The sequence below is a fragment of the Pholcus phalangioides genome, unplaced genomic scaffold, assembly GCF_987345545.1.
Source record: "Pholcus phalangioides strain wild (caught in Gottingen) unplaced genomic scaffold, Ppha-v1.0 ptg000008l_1, whole genome shotgun sequence".
Classification (NCBI taxonomy): domain Eukaryota; kingdom Metazoa; phylum Arthropoda; class Arachnida; order Araneae; family Pholcidae; genus Pholcus; species Pholcus phalangioides.
The window spans coordinates 30,302,646-30,322,165 of NW_028301601.1; the positions used below are offsets into that span (position 1 = coordinate 30,302,646).

Below are 19,520 nucleotides of genomic sequence, written 5' to 3' on the forward strand. Positions count from 1 at the left end.
CAATTCTGGTTTGGTCTGGTATTTTGCAATAATTATCGGACATAAAAGTAACTTCTGGGAAAAATTATTTCATCATCCTACAAAGCTTGATAGCAAGGTTCTTAATAACTATCAATTTGGATTGGAATATATAGAATTTGGCGGCCAGATAGTCTTGCAAAGGGAGATTTTCAAGGCTTTGACACAGATTTCGCTGACACATATTCACGAAAACCATACTTTTGCCCTAAACGTTTTCATTCCATTTTATCTTTTTCAAATTATGGTATTTTTTTTTTAGTTTTCGTTTAACGATAACCACATTGGCTATGCACAGGAGCAGTTTTACATCATTTTAATTAATTTTTAATCACTTTACATCGATTCCTATGGGAAAATCTTTTTCGGTTTACAAATAAACTTCAAGAACAAATTAAGTTCATAAACCAAGGTTGACTGTATAAGTCCATACAGTATACCTAGGATGACAATGTGGTCCATACTTTCTTGTATAAGTTTTACAATACAAATATGGTTAATCTGGTTATATGACCATTTTTAAAATACAAATAGGCGATTTTTGTAAATTAACTGATTTTCTCGTTTATTAAATTCAGAGACTGGCTCGTATTTGAGACTGGAAGTTGGTAAAACCAACTTCAGCCTACTACCATACAATACTGCCAGCAGAGATCACGCCAGGGCTGAATCTTGATAACTGAAAATTTGGTAATCTGAGCCAAACTGAAATTCCTATGTGTTGGAGCAAATCACAGAGAGAACCGCTGCTTTGCAACCAAGTTTTGAAACCAACTTTCGACTGTGTTTGGTAGGTTTTAATCAAAGCTAATGAACAGTTGTAGTTGATCAACCCCTTTTAATCAGGTCTGAACTCTAGATACTAACCCAAAAAAAAGTGTTGATTATCATTGAGAGATCACATAAATCCTAAGACAAGGCAAATATGCAGTGAGAATCAAAATGTAAATGCACTCCATGTACAGCGTTTTAACGATAAACTTTACACAGACGTGAATAAATATTTCATTCATGGACCGACTGACTGGATATAAACATGAAATTTCAATCGGGTCATAACATCATTCACATCAAAAGTAAACAAAAATAAAATTTTTGCAATTTGCAAATAAAAATAATAAACTATTTTTATCATATGCAAGAGAACTTGGGAGATGGGGGCTCACCCTCTTTTTGGTAATCTGGGTGAAAGAGCTCAGCACCCAAATAGTTCAAGAATATACGATACAAAGGTCACCCTCCAGCTTTTGTATGCCCTTGAATCCCACAAATATTTTCTTTGCGCACCTAGGTTTTCAATGTTGCCAAACTGATGTAAATTTGACTTCGTTCACAAATATTGAAAAAATATATTCATTAAAAATATTTTTTTCGGTATAAAGTGCTGTCATTGATGTGACATGTTAGTGCATGCTAGTGGTTGGTTTCATCACATATGACTGATTTGCAAGTGTGTATTGGTGTTTTTTTTCGGCTTGGCAAGTTTGCTTACCCCTGATTCATCATTGTAGACTTGAACTGATGTCTTACGAGTATCATCAGTGAATCGAAAACGCTATAATAAGACAAGCGCGATTTATTCTAACAATTCAGTTATCGCACTCATTTCATTGGTGGCCATGGTACATAGAGGGTCTCACACTTTTTTTTCAGAGTAGTGATCAATATCTGGTTAGAGTTTTAGCATGTCCTCTGTAGAGGAATGTGGGCGAGGTGAATGTGTGGTTAAGTAGTAGTAGCATGTCCTCTATCCGATTGCAAAAATTGAAATGTTTGAAACATTTAAGGTAACAGGTCTCAGATAATTTAGTTCATTATGGTCGTTGTTGAGATCTTTTTTGATTACCACTGACTTCTCTGTTTGGCTTAATCTGAACACAGATTAAGTTATCGATCCGATCGGTTAAAAGCGCATCCAGCTCACACAAAAAAAATCCTACTGGCTGCTTTCAGGCTCATACATACAAGGTTTTTGGTGAAAATTCTTATAGAAAATCTAATTTCCAAGCCACTGTGGCATATGTTAAGATAGAATTAAAGTTCTCAGACTTGGGTTGCCACAAGACATCTGAAGTTTAATCACTGTCCAAAATGTTATAAAAAAGCCTGGGAATCTCTGCGCTATCAACTTGGTGGTTGCCACATGGCTAAGTTATTCCAGTAGCGTTCACCAAGTCCAAGGAAATTTAACAAAGCTGAAGAAAATTTCTAAAGTTTATTATTTAAAATATCTCAATTTTCACCCACGATAAGAAAGAGGAAAAAAAAAACTTACATAGGGGGTTCCAACAGGCACGGCAATAGGAGGCTGAGGGGACAGTATAATATGGCGCAAGGTGCCATTTTCGTCAACTATCTGTTGAACCATATGTCCAGGAGGTACTTGAACAGGCAGAGGCATAGGTGGAGTACTATTGCAGGATACCATGCGAACCGTGGCAGGTCCTAAGTAATCACAATTATTTAAAAAAAAAAAAAGAAAAGTTGTAGCAATAAAAAAAATGTGTCTGGGAGACATATTTATTAGTATGTTCATAAAAATGAATAGCACTAGCTTAAAGTAATACAGTAAAGTATATAGTATACATATATACATTGATAGCTATATTATGAAAAGAAGACAGTATGCTAATGATGTAATACAGTAGACCCTCGGCTATCAGGTTCACGACTATCCAACCTCTGTACTATGTGGCTTAGTTTAAAAACAGTAATGCATCAATGAATTACTGTTTAGTAGTGTTTCTCAACCTTTTCGATGTAGCGGGGCCCCCCTTTAATGAAGGTCACGACACCACAGATGACCTGTAACAAAGGTGTATTTCCCCACTGCCTTCCCATAAATCCAAAATGTGTTGTTTTCTTTATAATTTGCATATATGTATAAAAAATTGAAGTAAAAATTTCTATTTCCCAACACTAAATATAGAGTACAATTCAGAAGTACATAAAACACACACATTTGCACTTAGAGGTCGGGAAAATAGCAGCGGGTTTTTAGTGTAAAAAGGATGTTTTTGATGGTATGGGTAGAAGAGAAATAAGTATTTATAGAATTCTGGTATATCCAGCTTTTCTGTTATCCGGCCCGCCCTTCCATCCCATTAGGCTAGATCAGTAATTCCCAAAGGTGGCAATATGGCCCCCCCCCCCCTGGTGGGCGATGGAATGGTCCAAGGGGGTGATAGAACCTACTGATTTAACATGGGATCCTATGGGTTTACTTGAGTTGGGGGGGGGGGACGATGAGAGGAAAAAATTTCTGATGAAGGGCGATGGAACAAAGAATTTGGGGACTATGGGCTAGATAGTCCAGAGAGAGTCTACTGTATAATATTGATATGGAGCCATGCACAGAGCTGGGCAAATTGAAAGAAAACTAAAGTTTAGCATTTGAGCCAAGCATATTTTTGTCTTTAACAAAAACTTCTTTTTTAATTTTTTTGTGATTTGGTGACCTCTTCTTATGTTCATAGAATGGCTGAAACACATAAAAATTTTGCATCTTCATTAGAATGCAATTTAGTGATCACACATGGAGAATTTTAGGTATCAATCAGGGATGGACAAATCTGTTGCCCGATATGCCCGGGGCATATAAAAATTCTTTCCGGGAATGTATTTTTTTTCAACCACAAGCCCGATGCAAACGCATAAAAAAAACATAAAAAAAAATTAATGACTTTTATGTTTTTGTAATGATTATGATTATTTGCGGCAATCCAGGTGTTTCTCCGCCATCTGTTCTTCGTGGCAAAAATTACTAGAAGTAAAATAAATAATCAGTTTGCGACTCACCACAAAAACTGTATAAATGTATGAGACAAATATGGGTTTGTATGACATATAACACAATGTGTACAGAAAGTTTACTATCGCTTCCCCCCCCCCTCCCCTAGTAAAATAAATGACATATATAAAATGGGCAAAAAAGGATTGAGTAAGGACACACCGTATAATATGGTTTACTGACGGTAGCGCCAAATTAATGGGCATTTAGCTCTCTATTAGTTCTTTTCTTTCTTTCAAACCGAGCACAACTTTGGTCTATTGGCAATTAACTACAGAATGAGTTGTGTTGGAAGTGTAAGTGTGTACCTAACAGTCTAAGTGTGTGTATATATAGTGTCTGATTTTTCAGTGCTGCCATCTATATTTTGGAAGTTAAGTGTAATGATTGAACATTTGTACCATTGTAAGCCTGTTGCTCTTTGTGGCTTGACTTTCACAATGGGGAGACTGGCTCGTATTTGCTCCTTGAAGTTGGGAGAACCACAGTTAACCAACTTCAGCCAACCACCACTGTGGTGACGGTGGGGTTTGAACCTGGATCCTCACGATGAGAGTCTGTCACTATGACCACCATAGCGGCGGAGCTGTTAGTTATTATTTAATTTCCAGCTAGGACTTTGTTAGGCACTTGTGAACAAAATGAAGTCAAAATGCATTTTATATATATATTTCATTCTTACGGTCCTTAATATTTCGTGACCTGGTGTTGCTGCTTTCCTAGACCTGCCAAAATCCGGCCCTGGAATGTAAATCAGCTATGATTTAATGAGAGAAGTGAACTATAACTTACCATCTTTTTTTTCATACGCTAACAGTGCAGAGATTTATGATTGACCAATCTTAAATTTTCTGTTAGTGACCACATTACTTTCATGGGGGATCAGCATCTATATTCCGAAAATGAATAAATTTGACCCTGGATCCAATGGGCTGTCTTATCAGGAGATGGAATAGGAAAAAAATTCTGACAAGGAGCGGTAAAACAAATAAGAGTGAGAAACTGCGTTGCTTTTCATCATATTAATAGTCACAGTAGTGATAAGGCAGAGTCTGGTGATAATTTACAATGAAAATTTATGTACTCAGTATCATTCTTTTAAAAAGAGGATTATGTGAATGACTGTGGCATGAAGCTCTTCAGTGCGTTCTTTTTAACAACTACAAAAAATTTTTACAATGAAATAAATGTGTAAATCCGACTTATATATATTTTAAAAATGCACGGCCGAAAAATATTACTAAAATCATATGCCCCACCAAACATATAGAATTTCGGAGATTTGTCCAGTCCTGGTATCAATACAAATAATTAAATCACCATGGAAACCTGAATCTTAGGATTTGTCATATTCTGACTATTAATATCATAATGTTTATCCACTATGTACAAATATGAGTACAACAGAACTCTAATTTAACATAATTTTTTTTAAATAAGTGCATTCGTGTGGCGTCATCTTGCCCCCTCCCACATCCAGATTCAAAAAAGAAAAACGTTGGTTCTATTTGTTTCATTGAATCAAAGAAACTTGACTCTATATCTATTTTAGAATGAATGATGTCCTTATACACTCCTCATGAGTCAGTGACATCACTGACAGCAGATCCAGAGGCAAGTGGTAGGGGGGGGGGGTGATCACCCCTCCCAAGAGCCTAATAATGTAGGGTAAATTTGTCTATCTAGTAAAATATGGTATGATCCAATGCACCTGCACACAATGCGCCACTTATCCGAAACATCACCTTCTGGATCCACCTGCCCCCACTCCATTCTCAGCTGAAGATGTCTGCCTCTGCTCCATTCTCAGCTGAAGATGTCCGCTTCAGCTCAATTTAAAGTTGAAGATGTCTACCTTGGTTTCACGCGCGGCTAAAGATGTCTCCCTTTGCTCAGATGTGAAAGCAATGGTGGGAGGAACGATCGTCCCTTTCAAGAGCTGAATAATATAGGAAAATTTGTCTTTTATGGGAAATATGGGATGATTCTAAGAACTTGCATGATTTTGCTCCTCCCTACACATAGTTCTGGATCTGCGCCTAATTAATGATGCCAGCTGTCTTTTTATTTTGTAGAAATTTCTTAAAAAAATATATACTATTTCTTAAAAATAAATTGTACTATTGTTACTTAAAAATCATGAATTAATCTATTGTACTACTGTTATTATTTCTCGATAATCCTAAATGGAATTAGAAAACATTCATAGAAAACCAAGAACTATTCATAAAAGAGGATTTTTAAGCAAATAGAAGTAATAAAATAGGAACAGTGACCTTCAACATTTATGTGCCTAGGAAGCAAGAATAATAGTTTTCATGAGGAGGAATGCCCAAATTCATTGTCACAAATTACTGCTTCATTAACTGTAGCATGATTGTTACCATTCTTATATTTGATTGTTTTGTGGCACCACAGTCATTTTCTGCACACAAGGGCTAATTAGACCAGGACCTATAATTTATTGCTAATTGTGAACGGCAGGCTTTTTTTAATACTCAATGAGAGGTTGGTGCTCTAACCCCTCAATGTGGGACTCCCTGTGGTAGCAAGCTTTTTTTTTGTGGTCATGTGGCCATTTCTGTTGTACCTGTGTCAGGAAAATTTTCTGACAAGGACGAACCGGGTATCGAACTTGCGACATCTCTAAGCATCTTGATACTTCAGGCGAGTATCTTATTGACCTGGGCTACCGCACTTACCATTCTTATATAGCAACATGAAGATTATCGTGGAGCACAGTGTTGGAGACCACTGCAAAGACCTTTGTCAAATAACCCTAAGAAATGCATAGTCGCCGCTGTGGTGGTCGAGTGGTTATAGTGACGGACTCGCGATGCGAGGATCCGGGTTGGAACCCCACAGTGGTGGTCGGCTGAAGTTGGTTTTCTGTGGTTCTCAACTTCAAGGCGCAAATGCGAGCCGATCTCCCCGTTAAAAAGTCTCGCCACAGAGAGCAACAGTCCTACAACGATAAATCATTCAATCATAACACTTCACTCATAGTTAGAAAAACTAGTGGCAGATGGCAGCACTACACATAACAAGCATTACAGAGAAACAACAAAACTTCACATCAGGTTTCACTACACGTACATGCACATTCCCGCATGTACCGATTTGTTGGCGGGTTCCGCGGGGGAGGGGGGGTGTGGGCGGGGTGCATGTGTGGTGTAGTAGTAGTAGGTAGGGCCTCCAAAAAATGGCTCGGGGATCCATGATATTCTTAAGTCAGCCACCTCGCTGGGCAATTTGCCTGTTGTGGCGTTGTATTTGTATAATAGAATATTCCTAATAATTACCTTGGATAAGCTGAGTGTGATCACCCATGAAGAATGATATCGTTTCACCAGGGTTTACATGCAGCAGAACAACATGCTCCCCATTTCCCGCCATGTGACCACCAGAATTAGGTGACTGCGGACAAGCACTATGTGCTTCAATCGAATAATGCTTTCCAGACGAAGAGCGCTGGTACGATTTTGGTGAGCTGTGTTGAAACTTCCCATACTTCCCTGAACTGTAAGACGTGTTATTGTTCTGTTTGCTCTCCCCAGGCAGTTGATTTTCAGCACTTAGTGACCAACCCTTGGCATTCACTTGAATCGGACGGCTGTTGTTCAGATTCGATACACTTTTCTCAGAGTCTCCGATGGATTTCACTCCATTCACGTGGACATTTTGAATAACAGGAACATCACTCGCACTGGACACAGATGGCGGCGTAGTCTCTGTGGTACTCCAATCAAGCTTCACGTCCTCATGCAACAGGAGAACTTTGTTCGGTTTATCTGACTCGCAACTAGTGTCTTTGGTGCCGTTGCTGGAAACTTCCAAATCATTGGGATTCACACAATTTTCTTCATCGTGAGAGTCTGAACTGGAAGGATTCATGGAAGCAGAATCGGATTGAAGATGCACATCACCTGAAGCCATGCTCTAACTTCGTGTCTACTTAATTACATGCTCCAACAAGACCTTGAAGAAAAAAAAGGATTAAATGGCTAAAAAATTTTTTTGTCTGTTATTTTCATTAGAGAACACAAAACAACGATTTAAAATCAGAAAATTGGTTCCAAACAGTAACCTACAATATAAAATTACATGACATATATACATTTTCATTTCATTTCATTCCGTGCACCGCCCAGGCTCTATCGACCATTGTCAATTTTAGCCATTGCCCGGATGAGGGGCTGGGCGATGTCAGGTGCTTTATTATGCATATAAAATATAAAATACATGAACATTGAATATAAAAACACATTAAAAAAAAAGAAAAAAAAAAGTATATACAGATTTAAATATTTCTATTATACAATATACAATTTCTTCCGATGAGCTCTTCTGATGTCCTTTCCAGCTTTATTGAGCCCAAGCCCCCGTTCCTCTCTGTGGCCAAGCGCCAGGTCCTGAACCATGTTTTCCCTCATTGGCTTGTTGGCTCGGGTGAGCCCTCCGCCGTGTCCAGGCCAGGTCTTATCTACCAGGACATATCTACAGTAGTCAAATAGCATAGAGTAATAACTTGACCCATGTGCAACAACCCCCATCTAGCTAGTTCTGGGGCTGCAACTAGATGCTTGGTCAGCCAGGGCAAGCACACATTTTTCTGCCCCTTGTAATGTTGAAAGTGAAATTATAGGGTGAAATTTGAGCCCTTTCCACATCCTCTGGTTAGGCCCATGCATGTTTCCCCCCTGTGATTTTTAAGATTTCACAAAAGTTTACCTCAGAGCTTCTCATGAAGATGGAATATACATAGGTAAGAAGTTATTAAAAATATTAGGGCAGGCTCGAAAATATGTGAGAGAGGGGCGGGGGACTCTCAAACTTGATATTTTCGTAGGTATTAACGGGAAGGGTGGCAAATATTGAAGTGGCTTGGGCTCATGGGGCCTGATACAATTTTAAACCTATGGGGAATATGATAGTTAGAGACCATTTCAGCAGAGCATAAGTGGTTTGGACAAATAAATTCTGTGACTATATTACAATTTGCTTGTAACCCGGGACTTCATGATTCCCTAAATGACTGCATTATGGTTTGAGGATCTTGCTGCAATGTGGGACTTCATAGATGTGTGGCCTCGAGAAGTTATTTGTATTCAGAACAGCATAGCGATAACAATTTACTTGTTTGACTCCATAAATTACTACTATTACGATTCTTGGTAAATTAGTTTATAAAAACCTAACTTCTGTACAAACTGGTTAGCAGAACATGGTTAAAAAATTATATAACTTAAAACAAGTAACTAATATGCATAAAGGTAAATAGAGAGCAAGAGAAGAGCGAGTTGTCAACCGCATTTTTACACAACACTAGCGGTGACGTAACATCAACGTAATATAAGGTGCGATGACATTACAATGACACCTACAGATGTAATAAAAAGTCTACTTGACGATGATAAAAAGTACTCACTGTTAAAAATATAACTAAAAATGATCTTGAGTAAAAGGTATTCCAGAACGGCTCTGGTCATTTTCATAGATCACCCTCACAAGACAAAAGGTGTTTTTAATACTCTATGGGCCTGGCGTAGATCCAGAGCAGGACAATCAGCACTTCCTCCCACCCACCAAGAACCCAATAATGTGGGGTAATGTGTGTCTCTCTAGTACAATACGTGAAATTTGAAAATTCAGGCCAAGAAATATAACTATATCATACATGTCAAATTACTCGGAAGCAGGAATTCAAGAATTTCTCCCTCTTAGTCCTACACATAGACAGTCAGACCCCCCTTATTCCTCAGACCCAACACCACCTTTGTCTTCACAGGATATAAAAAGGTTCTGAAAGATTAGGCAGTGTTAAAAACGGGCTATATACACAGGAAATAACAGTAACACGTCCACAGTAATACCTTGAAACAGTACTAAGCACTTGTAGACACCTTATACCTATTGGAATTAAACCCGCGTATGAAATTTTCTTTTTTTAGATGTGCAAACATCATAACATTGGAAATTATAGTAACGAGATTCAGTTCAAGAAACGTAACCGGATCAAATATCAGCTGAGTCAAATTAATGGGAAGCAGAAATTCAATAATGCATTCCACCCCTTCCCCTATGCCCAGATATCTAGACACATCTATGAAACGCTAAATACAATTATGCACAACCAAACAAAACACAACCCCATCTTTGTCTCCACAGGATATGTATAAGTGGTGCCGAAAGACTGAGTGTTGTGCTGGAGAACAGGCTATACCCAAGGGAATTGCGGGAATGTGACGACAACAAAATCTTGAAACATTTGTACCATGCACCTTCAATCGGGCTATATTCAAAATTTCATTGAGGCCACTAAGCTATACTCATGGTCATAGTGAGCGTTCTCGGGGCCCCAGGACAGATTTTTTTTATTGCAGCTATGCTTTTATAAGGGAGCTCAAAAAATGGAGGGTTTGGCGATCCAGGTTGCCCTAGCCTAATTACTGGCCTGAGTATACTACACACATCAAAGAGCTCAGTGGATCAAAATCAAAAGTGGCCAGTGAGCTATACCTCGGAGATCTATACATATTTAAATTCAATATTCATACACATAACCCTCACGAGGGTGTGGCTGACAGATGGCTGAAGCCCTAGGGCTCCGGGCCGATTTTATAATCTTTTTTTTCTCCCACACTGTAAATTCACTATGGGAGAGGGGTGCTGTGAAAATTATAGCCTCAGGGGGGGGGGGCGAAGGTCCCACCAGGTTCATACATACCGATTTATATTTGGATGTATGAACATGTCAATATTGGAAATTCAAGTAACAAGATTTAATTCGAGACACATAGCCATAATTTTATATCAAGTAGTTCGCATAAACACAAATATATTAAATTACAATAAATACATAAATACATTTTTTCTCTTAATAATAAATATAAACTTATCATACTAATACTAAATTTTAAAAATCCATGGAAATCTCTCCTTACACAAGCATGCTAATCATCCTTTGACATTTAACCCGCATGTCCCACAACATGATCCTAATCGGGATTAAAATAACTCTCGCAAACACCGTTCCAATAAAATAATGACACTCTAAACGCATATCCCAAACATATTAATAATGACAACGCGGGCTATTGAGTTCATATCCAATATCCATCAATGACCATCAGTAAACATCTGTTAACCTATGGCAACTCGATCGCAACTTAAAACCACAAGTTAAACGTCAAGTTCGACGGGGGATATGAGAAAGAAGGGAAAAAACATAGCCGTTCATGACCAATTAATGACCCTTTAGGAGAGAAAAAGGTGAATATCCACTCACATATACACATACATACACGACACTGGTCATTTAAAACGTGTCATCTTTTTTTTTCGCATGACATATCGGAGATATTTGACAACAACAATAATAAAGACGTCATTGACAGGTTAGCGAGAATAAATCGTCGGACTCACATGATTAGGAGAAACGTTTCGAGAGCTTCAAAAAAAAATCAAGGGATGTTAAAAGCACGAAATGCCAAATACTGCCATATGTTGTCAACGATTTCGCTGCTGCCCATTTTTTCTCTTCTCTGGAATGTCACTACTACGAAGCGAAGTGTCAAACTAGTTTATATGATGTATCCACAGGAACAATATCGCAATCGCAACGATCCGCGTCGTAAATCTGGTCGAAATAATCGTAGACTGGAAGATTTTTTTTCTTTTCTCTGTAATGCTCTTTACCTACGATGCTTTTCTACTAGGGACAAACAATCACGCAAGTGCGGAACTGAAAAAAAAAACAACAACAACAAAAAACAACTGTGTGAAGATGGGTTTTCTCGAAGATAAAAACTAAAACCGGTTTCTTTTAATGTTTGGAGAGAAGTTCAATCTTTTCTCCCTCTACCCCCCCCCCCCCGATTTGTAATCGACTGAGAAAAAAAGAATTCAAATTGATTTTTTTCCTCTTGTATATATGTAATGATAATCAAAAGGAAAATACGCGCGGGGGGGGGGGCCCTGTAGCCACAGGGGCGGTTTGAGCGAGCGTGCGTGCAAGGGGTGCAGCCAACACCTTCTAGGGACCGTTCAAGTATTACATAAGCAAATTTTTAGCCATTTTTGACCCTTCCCCCCCCCTGTCAGAAAAATTTCGTCATCAGCTCTTCCCCTATGAATCCTAACTCATATTTTCATAAAGGGTGGTCGATGACGTACGCATTATCCAAACCCCCCCCCCTTCCCCCCTCGTCATCAAAAGTCAGCAAATCGGTACCCCCCTCGATGATGACGATAATGACGTAATACTTGAACGGCCCCCTAGAGCAAGCAAACTTTCTGCTTTAGAAGGTATTGGTGCAGTGCACCCGGGCGGCAATGTAGATTTTTAGTTGACTCAAAAATTTTTTTTTTTTTTTTAATTTACAAGATATCACGCAGGGGCGGCTTAAACGAGGGTGCAAGGGGTGCGGTGAACTCGGGCGGCAGCTTAGACTTTAGTTAAGACCCTCCCCCCCCAAAAAAATTTAAAAATTCACATGACATCACGCCTTTGAGTGATACCTTCGACAACAGAAATGAGAAAATAGACACACAGGGCCCTCTGACAGCAATACCAGAAACAATATAATGTAAGCTATCGGGGCGGCTCGAGACAAAATCTGTAGCCGTGCGGAACTTATGTTTTGCGCCTCCTGCCTATTGCCCCATATAGCCCCTACATCCTTCGTCGGGGCCCCTAGGCTGGATGTTTTCGCGGGACGCATGCCAGATTTTTCATGAGGGGGGGGCCCTTCTGCAGTTAATTTATAGTGTGAAAAAAGGAAAAATTATAAGGATTTAGTCCCGGGCTCCAAGCTGGAGCAGTCAGCCTTACCCTTGGACGGTGATACCACGCCTCCCTGACAACTTATCCAAACAATTCCTTGCAAAAAAAAAAAAAAAATTCGCCCTTTCACCTCGGATTTTGCGGCCCACCAAAGCATACAGAAAACATTTTCTTTGATTTTTTTCGGCCAATGAAACTTTTTTTTAACCGATTCACCTCAGATTTAGTACCACTCTTGAACGGCTCCCCGTGCGGCCGCAATGGGCCGCATGGCCAAGTGCCACCCCTGTACTCTATCACAAGGGGCAAGTGTGCATTTTGGTTCGCTCACCCAAGCCCCCCCCCCCTCCACAAGGTCGGGGCTGACAGTGCTGTAGCCCTGGGGACCGGGACAATTCTCATAATTTTTTGGTTTTTTTCACGCCATAAATTAACTATAGAAGGACCCGTGAGAAGTCCGACTGAGGGGGCCCACAAAATATCCCAGCCTAGAGGCCCTGCTCTAGGATGGGGATCATACCCTCACCCAGAATTTCTTCCAGAATAGTCAAATGAAAGCAAAGGAAAAATTTTGGCCTCTCACTTGTCTGTTCCCTGGAGTAAAAGGAAAAACCGTTGAAAATTTTTTTTAAATAGAAATAACCGTTATATATTCATCTTTACTGGAATAGTGATAATGACTCACAAAAATAAGTTCTGTTTCATGGATTGAGTTATCTGGCATTACTGAGAATGGTAAAATAATTATGAAACAAAAAAGAAATAGAAAAATCTACTTCAAAAAAGCGGGACGTATGGTGACGCACATTTTGCACGATAAACAATGATGTTCGGCTTTCTTTTGAAAAAAAAAAACATCAAGTTTATCTCGAGGTCTCCTTCACTGAAACCCTGTCAGCCTCCTGCCAGGGTCGCCATTAGGGGCGGCATGTGAGTCTGCGGCGGCTCACCAAAGACTGTGCCCAACGGTCGCCAAGTGCGGGGACTGCGCGAGAGAATTTTTTGTGACTAGACAGGCCTGAAGATAACGCTGATTCAACATGTTATGTTCTCGATGATACAATAAAAGTGGACAGTAACAGTGGTGACCTAGACCGAAGCAACCTTCTGATGACATAAAGATGACGAATCTACTCAGCCGAAGCCCAATGTGTGCAGCACCGCCGATGCCATTAAGATCAGGGTAGGACCTTTTTGTGATCGCTCTATTTTGTTTGGTCAGGATAACAAAGGAGGGGGGGTCAGGATAACAAATGTTCTTATTTTTATTTTCGAAATTATATAACTAGATTCGCATAAAAGTCTGTATCCAAAAATGCCTAACGATAACTCTCCTAACCCTTCGCCACCTGACCCATCACCAGAAAACTTACAAATTTGTCGCGTTGCCTTGAAACTCCCGCCCATATGGCGGCAAAATATAAAATTATGGTTCATTCAAGTGGAAAGTTGTTTTTCAATATCCGCCATAACTAACGACGCTACCAAATACAATAACGTGATTGCGGTTATAGATCCAGAAACGCTCGCTTCCGCTTCAGATATTTTATTGAACCCACCCGAAACAAACAAGTATGAGACTCTTAAACAACGGATAATCGAAGAATTCTCTGATTCTAACACTTGTCAAGTACGCAAGTTGTTGTCCGAACTACAGTTGGGGGACAAAAAACCAAAAAACGTTGGGGGAAATGAGAGATTTAGCCGGCAAATCTGTAAGCGACGATTTTCTAAAAACTCTATGGTTCCAACGTATGCCGTCAGAAACACAGGCCATCCTATCAGTTAGCTCAGAGAGCTTAGAGACATTAGCGAAAATGGCCGACAAAATAATAGAAGTTAGTAAAGACACATACAACAACAGCATCTATGCCATGGGGAGAGCGGAACGCACAGGGACCCCGCAGCTACATGTCAACAACGTTGAACCCGATAATCCCCCCCCCCCCTGACAGAAATGAGTGCCATGAGAGCGGAGATAGCTTCTCTTAGCAAAAAACTCGACCGCTTGTCTAGAGAGAGAGAAACAAACTATACTAGACGGAGGTTCAGATCTCCTTATCGTCGTTTCACTCCCTCATCACAAACAACCGGCTATTGCTATTACCATGCTAGATTCGGCAACAACGCCTTCAGATGTCAACAACCGTGCTCTTTTTAAACCCAGGAACAGGGAAACTAAACACGGCCGTCGACTATAATATATCGGCGACGTCAACACCGATGGCCGTGAAAACTTGTCGCCTTTATGTATTTGATAAAAGATCCCATTTGAGATTTTTAATTGATTCAGGATCTGACGTTTCTTGCATTCCACTCACAAAACATTACACAAAAATAGTTCCCGATTCATTTGAATTGTTTGCTGCCAATAACTCTAAGATACACACTTACGACACCAAAGTTCTCAATATTGACTTTGGATTAAGACGTTGTTTTGAGTGGAAGTTTCTCATTACAAGCGTACCAATAACGATCATAGGCGCGGATTTTCTTCTCAACTTTGGACTTTTAATTGATCTCAAACACCGCAGATTAATGGACAATGTCACGAAACTTTCGCAAATTGGAAAAATTGAATATAACTCTGAACACTATTCCATTAAGGTAATATCCGAAACTTCGGAATATCACAAAATCTTGGCAGAATTTCCTGAACTGACAAAAGTGTCGCACAAAGTGAAGCCTGTTCAGCATAACACTGTACATTACATCGAAACCACCGGCCCGCCTATACATAGCAAACCCAGGCGATTAAATCCCAAGCTCTATGATGCTGTTAAGGAGGAATTCCAATTTATGATGAATCAAGGAATATGTAGGCCTTCTAAATCGCCCTGGTCATCACCATTACATGTCGTATCAAAAAGTTCAGGCAGTATTCGTCCAGTGGGTGACTACCGCAAACTCAATGCCTGCACGGTCCCAGATAGGTACCCCATTCCTCACATTCAGGACTTTTCAAATGCATTACGCGGTAAAAGTTGTTTTTCAAAACTTGACATTGTGCGGGCGTATTTTCACATTCCTGTTCATTCCGACCACATTCCGAAAACAGTTGTTTGCACACCTTTCGGCTTATTTGAATTTCCTTACCTGAATTTTGGCTTGTGTAATGCTGCCCAATCTTTCCAACGATTTATGAATGAGATTCTTGGTGATCTGAAATTTTGCTATGTCTATTTAGATGACATTTTGATTTTCAGTGACAGTGAAATTGAACATAAGGTTCACTTACGCACTGTTTTGTAACGGCTCAATAACTATGGCCTCACAATAATGTTTCCAAATGTGTCTTCGGTGTTGCGGAGATATCATTCTTAGGCCACTCCATTTCCAAACAAGGCACCAAACCCTTGCCAGAAAAAGTTGAGCCGATTCTCAATTATCCAAGACCAAGAACAATTAAAGAACTACGACGTTTCCTTGGACTACTCAATTTTTTTCGTAGATTTTTACCACACGCAGCACATACACAAACTACACTGAATAATTATTTGAAAGGGTAAAAAAAAAAACGACAACAGAGAAATTGCTTGGACTGACATAGCAAATAAGGAATTTCAAAATTCCAAAACACTATTGTCCAACGCAACCCTTTTAGCACATCCGAAACCCGATGCCAAACTCGTACTTCAGGTAGATGCATCCGATTTTTCCATTGGCGGCGCACTGTTTCAGGTGGTTGACAACGAGCTTCAGCCTCTTGCATTCTTTTCTAGGAAATTATCTCCCGCGGAATGCAACTACAGTGCGTACGACCGTGAATTGCTGGCTGCATATGCTTCTATAAAGCAGTTTCGGCATATGTTAGAAGCTAGTCTATTTTCTTTACTCACGGACCATAGACCACTAACATATGCCTTCAAGCAAAAATTAGACAAGGCTTCCCCTCGTCAATGCAGGCAATTAGATTTTATTGCCCAATTCACTACTGACATACACTATATAAAAGGTAGCGAAAACATACCCGCAGATGCACTTTCCCGCATAACATCAATTTCAATGCCCAATCCTATTGACTATAACGAAATTTCAAAAGCACAAGAACGCGACCAAACTTTAACTTATCTTTTACAAAATCCACGAGGATTACAGCTCAAAAAAGTGACTTTGCCAGACTCAAATACTTCACTATTTTGTGATCTCTCCACTGGCACAGCTAGACCATACATACCAGAACAGTTTCGTAAGCAGGTTTTCGAGACCATTCATAATATTTCCCATCCAGGAATTAAAGCTACAACTAAATTGATTCGGACTCGCTTCATTTGGTCTTCATTAAATAAAGATTGTAATAACTGGTCCAGACAATGTATACCTTGTCAAAAGTCCAAAATAACACGACATACGAAAACCCCATTAGGTTTATTTCCTGACCAAACTGAGCGATTTGATCACATCCATCTTGATATCATTGGTCCTCTTCCTCCTTCTGGTGGCAATGCCTATTGTCTAACTATGATCGACAGGTTCACACGTTGGTCGGAGGCGGTCCCGATTCCAGACATCAGCGCCGAGACTGTAGCTCGCACATTCTACTCAACATGGATATCTCGCTTTGGGGTGCCATCCAAGATTACAACAGATCAATGCCGTCAATTCGAGAGCTCCCTCTTCCTAGCACTGGCAAGAGTACTAGGAATTCAACGAATACGGTCCTCACCATATCATCCGCAAGCAAATGGCCTCGTAGAGGAGCTACACAGACCACTCAAAGCTGCCATCAAAGCATATAACACAGAACACTGGTGTACTGCTTTGCCCACTATATTACTCGGTTTCCGTAGCGTCTTCAAAGAAGAACTGAAAGCTACCACCGCGGAATCGGTATACGGCACTAGTCTCAGACTTCCCGGAGAAATATTCGATCCCACTCCGAGGGAAACATCATCAAAAGAACTTATTGAGACTATCAAAGAACATTTTACAAAATTACGACCGCGACCAACATCTTGTCATGCACCACAAAGTATTTTCGTCCACCCTCATTTGAAAGACTGCTCACACGTATTCATTCGGCACGATGGAGTGCGAAAGCCGCTTCAAGCTCCATATGACGGACCATTTCAAGTGATTCAACGACGTGAAAAGACATTCGACATCGATGTCCGTGGAAAAAAAAGAACAGTTTCTCTGGACAGACTGAAACCCGCCTTCCTGACTTCAGACGTGAACGATTCCAGTCCGTCACCAACAAGAATTACCTTACCTACGTCTCCCGTTCCTTAGACAAGAAAAACACGTTCCGGACGAACTGTCCATTTCCCGGACCGTTTCGAACCGTAAATTCGTTACTGGGGGGGGGGGGGGGGGGAGTGTGCGGCAGCTCACCAAAGACTGTAACCAACGGTCGCCAGGTGCGGGGACTGCGCGAGAGAATTTTTTGTGACTAGACAGACCTGAAGATAACGCTGATTCAACATGTTATGTTCTCGATGATACAATAAAAGTGGACAGTAACAAGTCTTCGCCGGGCGGCAGGTAAGCTGTAAGCTCGAGCCGCCCCTGATATCACGCTTTTGAGTCCTACTTCGACAACGGAGATGTTGAGAAAACTTGAGAGAATAGACACGGTCTAGGCAGGGTAGGCGCGAAGCATGAGGCGGCATTTTCTATGACAGATTTATTGTGACGGTGTTTTCACTCTCGCAGTAATTTTTACATACATCGAAATAATTTTGAAGGGAAAACGGGAGTGGATAAATAAGTGCAAGTAAACACAGAACTTTCCAGAGTGTTGAAATGCTCTATTCAACTCTTTGCTATCCAATGCTAGGTTAATCTCAACACACCTCCTTTCTTGCACTTCAAAAAAGTGTCACCTATCTCTAGAAAAGCTGGTCCGTGAAAAAAAATTAGGTTCCTTCTCTTTTTATTGTTAAGGATCTTTTCGATCTTTGTCAAAATTTTTCAATTGACTTTATTTTCTTCAGTCGAATCCCCAGCACAAGTTTGGATTCCTGATTCATCTCCCAATAAATAAATGCCTCTTGCAGCCAATACCATAAAGTAGAAGAATCTCTAGTGTGGTACTGTTTGACACCGGAACATTCTGACTGCCCATTTCTGTATACATACCTAGATCTGTTCTCCATGCCATGGCAAAGTTTCTCGCGTAACCCGCTCGTAGTTATAAAGCCGGTCCACAGAACCCTTGACGATATATAAGGCTGTTCTACAGAACACTCAAACAAATTTTTGAATATTTAATCCGAAACAAGTGTGTCCCTGCTGCTGTCCCAACAAAATCATAGCCCCAGGGCAAAATGAAAGAGAGCCTAGGTAGCAAACTCTAATTTTGAATATTTATTGTCATAAACCATTGTACCAGATCTTATCGTGGAAGCTCCTATTCAACTGAGGTTCCTGCATGGGCCACACAAAGGGAGTGGGTCTGGCAGGGTTTCTTGCCCGGGGGCCCCGAGATAATTCTAATATTAGGTGTGGAGGGGGTCAGTGAAGAGTTTGACCTAGGGCCCACCAAAGATCTCAGCCTAGGGCTACTGCAGCATATGGGGCCATGGATCTCCGTGCCGTGCCCGGTTGAACTCATGGCAAGGATTCACGAGGATGGAGCCCTGTCAGCTTATTGGGAGGCATATGCACGAATCGAAAGCTTTGATTATAACCATAGCACCAGAAGAAAAGCACCCGCGCAAAAACTCTTACATATGGTTTTTAACTGAAATAATCATGATACTAACCACTCATAAGTGTTCATCTGAGTTGTCGGTGAATATCTCCTGAGTATGAAATCACTCATCTATCCTCAATGGATCAAGTGAGCACTATGATCCCTACAAGGAGCAGGCTGGCAGGGCTCTAGCACGAGGCCCGGAACAAATCTCATTTTTTTACACTACAAATACGCTGTGAAGTAAGGGTCCCCACTTTGGGAACCAAAGTGTTGGTCACAACACCCTT

General features: G+C 40.3%; 1 protein-coding gene across 3 annotated transcripts in view; it reads right to left on the reverse strand.

Moving 5' to 3' along the window:
• LOC149084179 (fibronectin type-III domain-containing protein 3A-like) overlaps positions 1 to 11,380 on the reverse strand; it is a 49,129-nt gene extending 37,749 nt beyond the window's left edge. The window contains exons 1-3 of one of the 3 annotated variants that reach the window (XM_089234522.1): positions 11,234 to 11,380; positions 7,111 to 7,786; positions 2,294 to 2,463 (exon numbers count right to left, since the gene is read on the reverse strand). In XM_089234522.1, the coding sequence (XP_089090648.1) occupies positions 2,294 to 2,463; positions 7,111 to 7,744 (804 nt within the window). In that variant the 5' untranslated portion in view covers positions 7,745 to 7,786; positions 11,234 to 11,380. Of the gene's footprint in view, positions 1 to 2,293; positions 2,464 to 7,110; positions 7,787 to 10,752; positions 10,772 to 11,096 lie in introns of those variants that run through there. The other 2 variants (XM_089234523.1, XM_089234524.1) reach the window with 2 other exon arrangements.
• Positions 11,381 to 19,520: the final 8,140 nt, after the last annotated feature.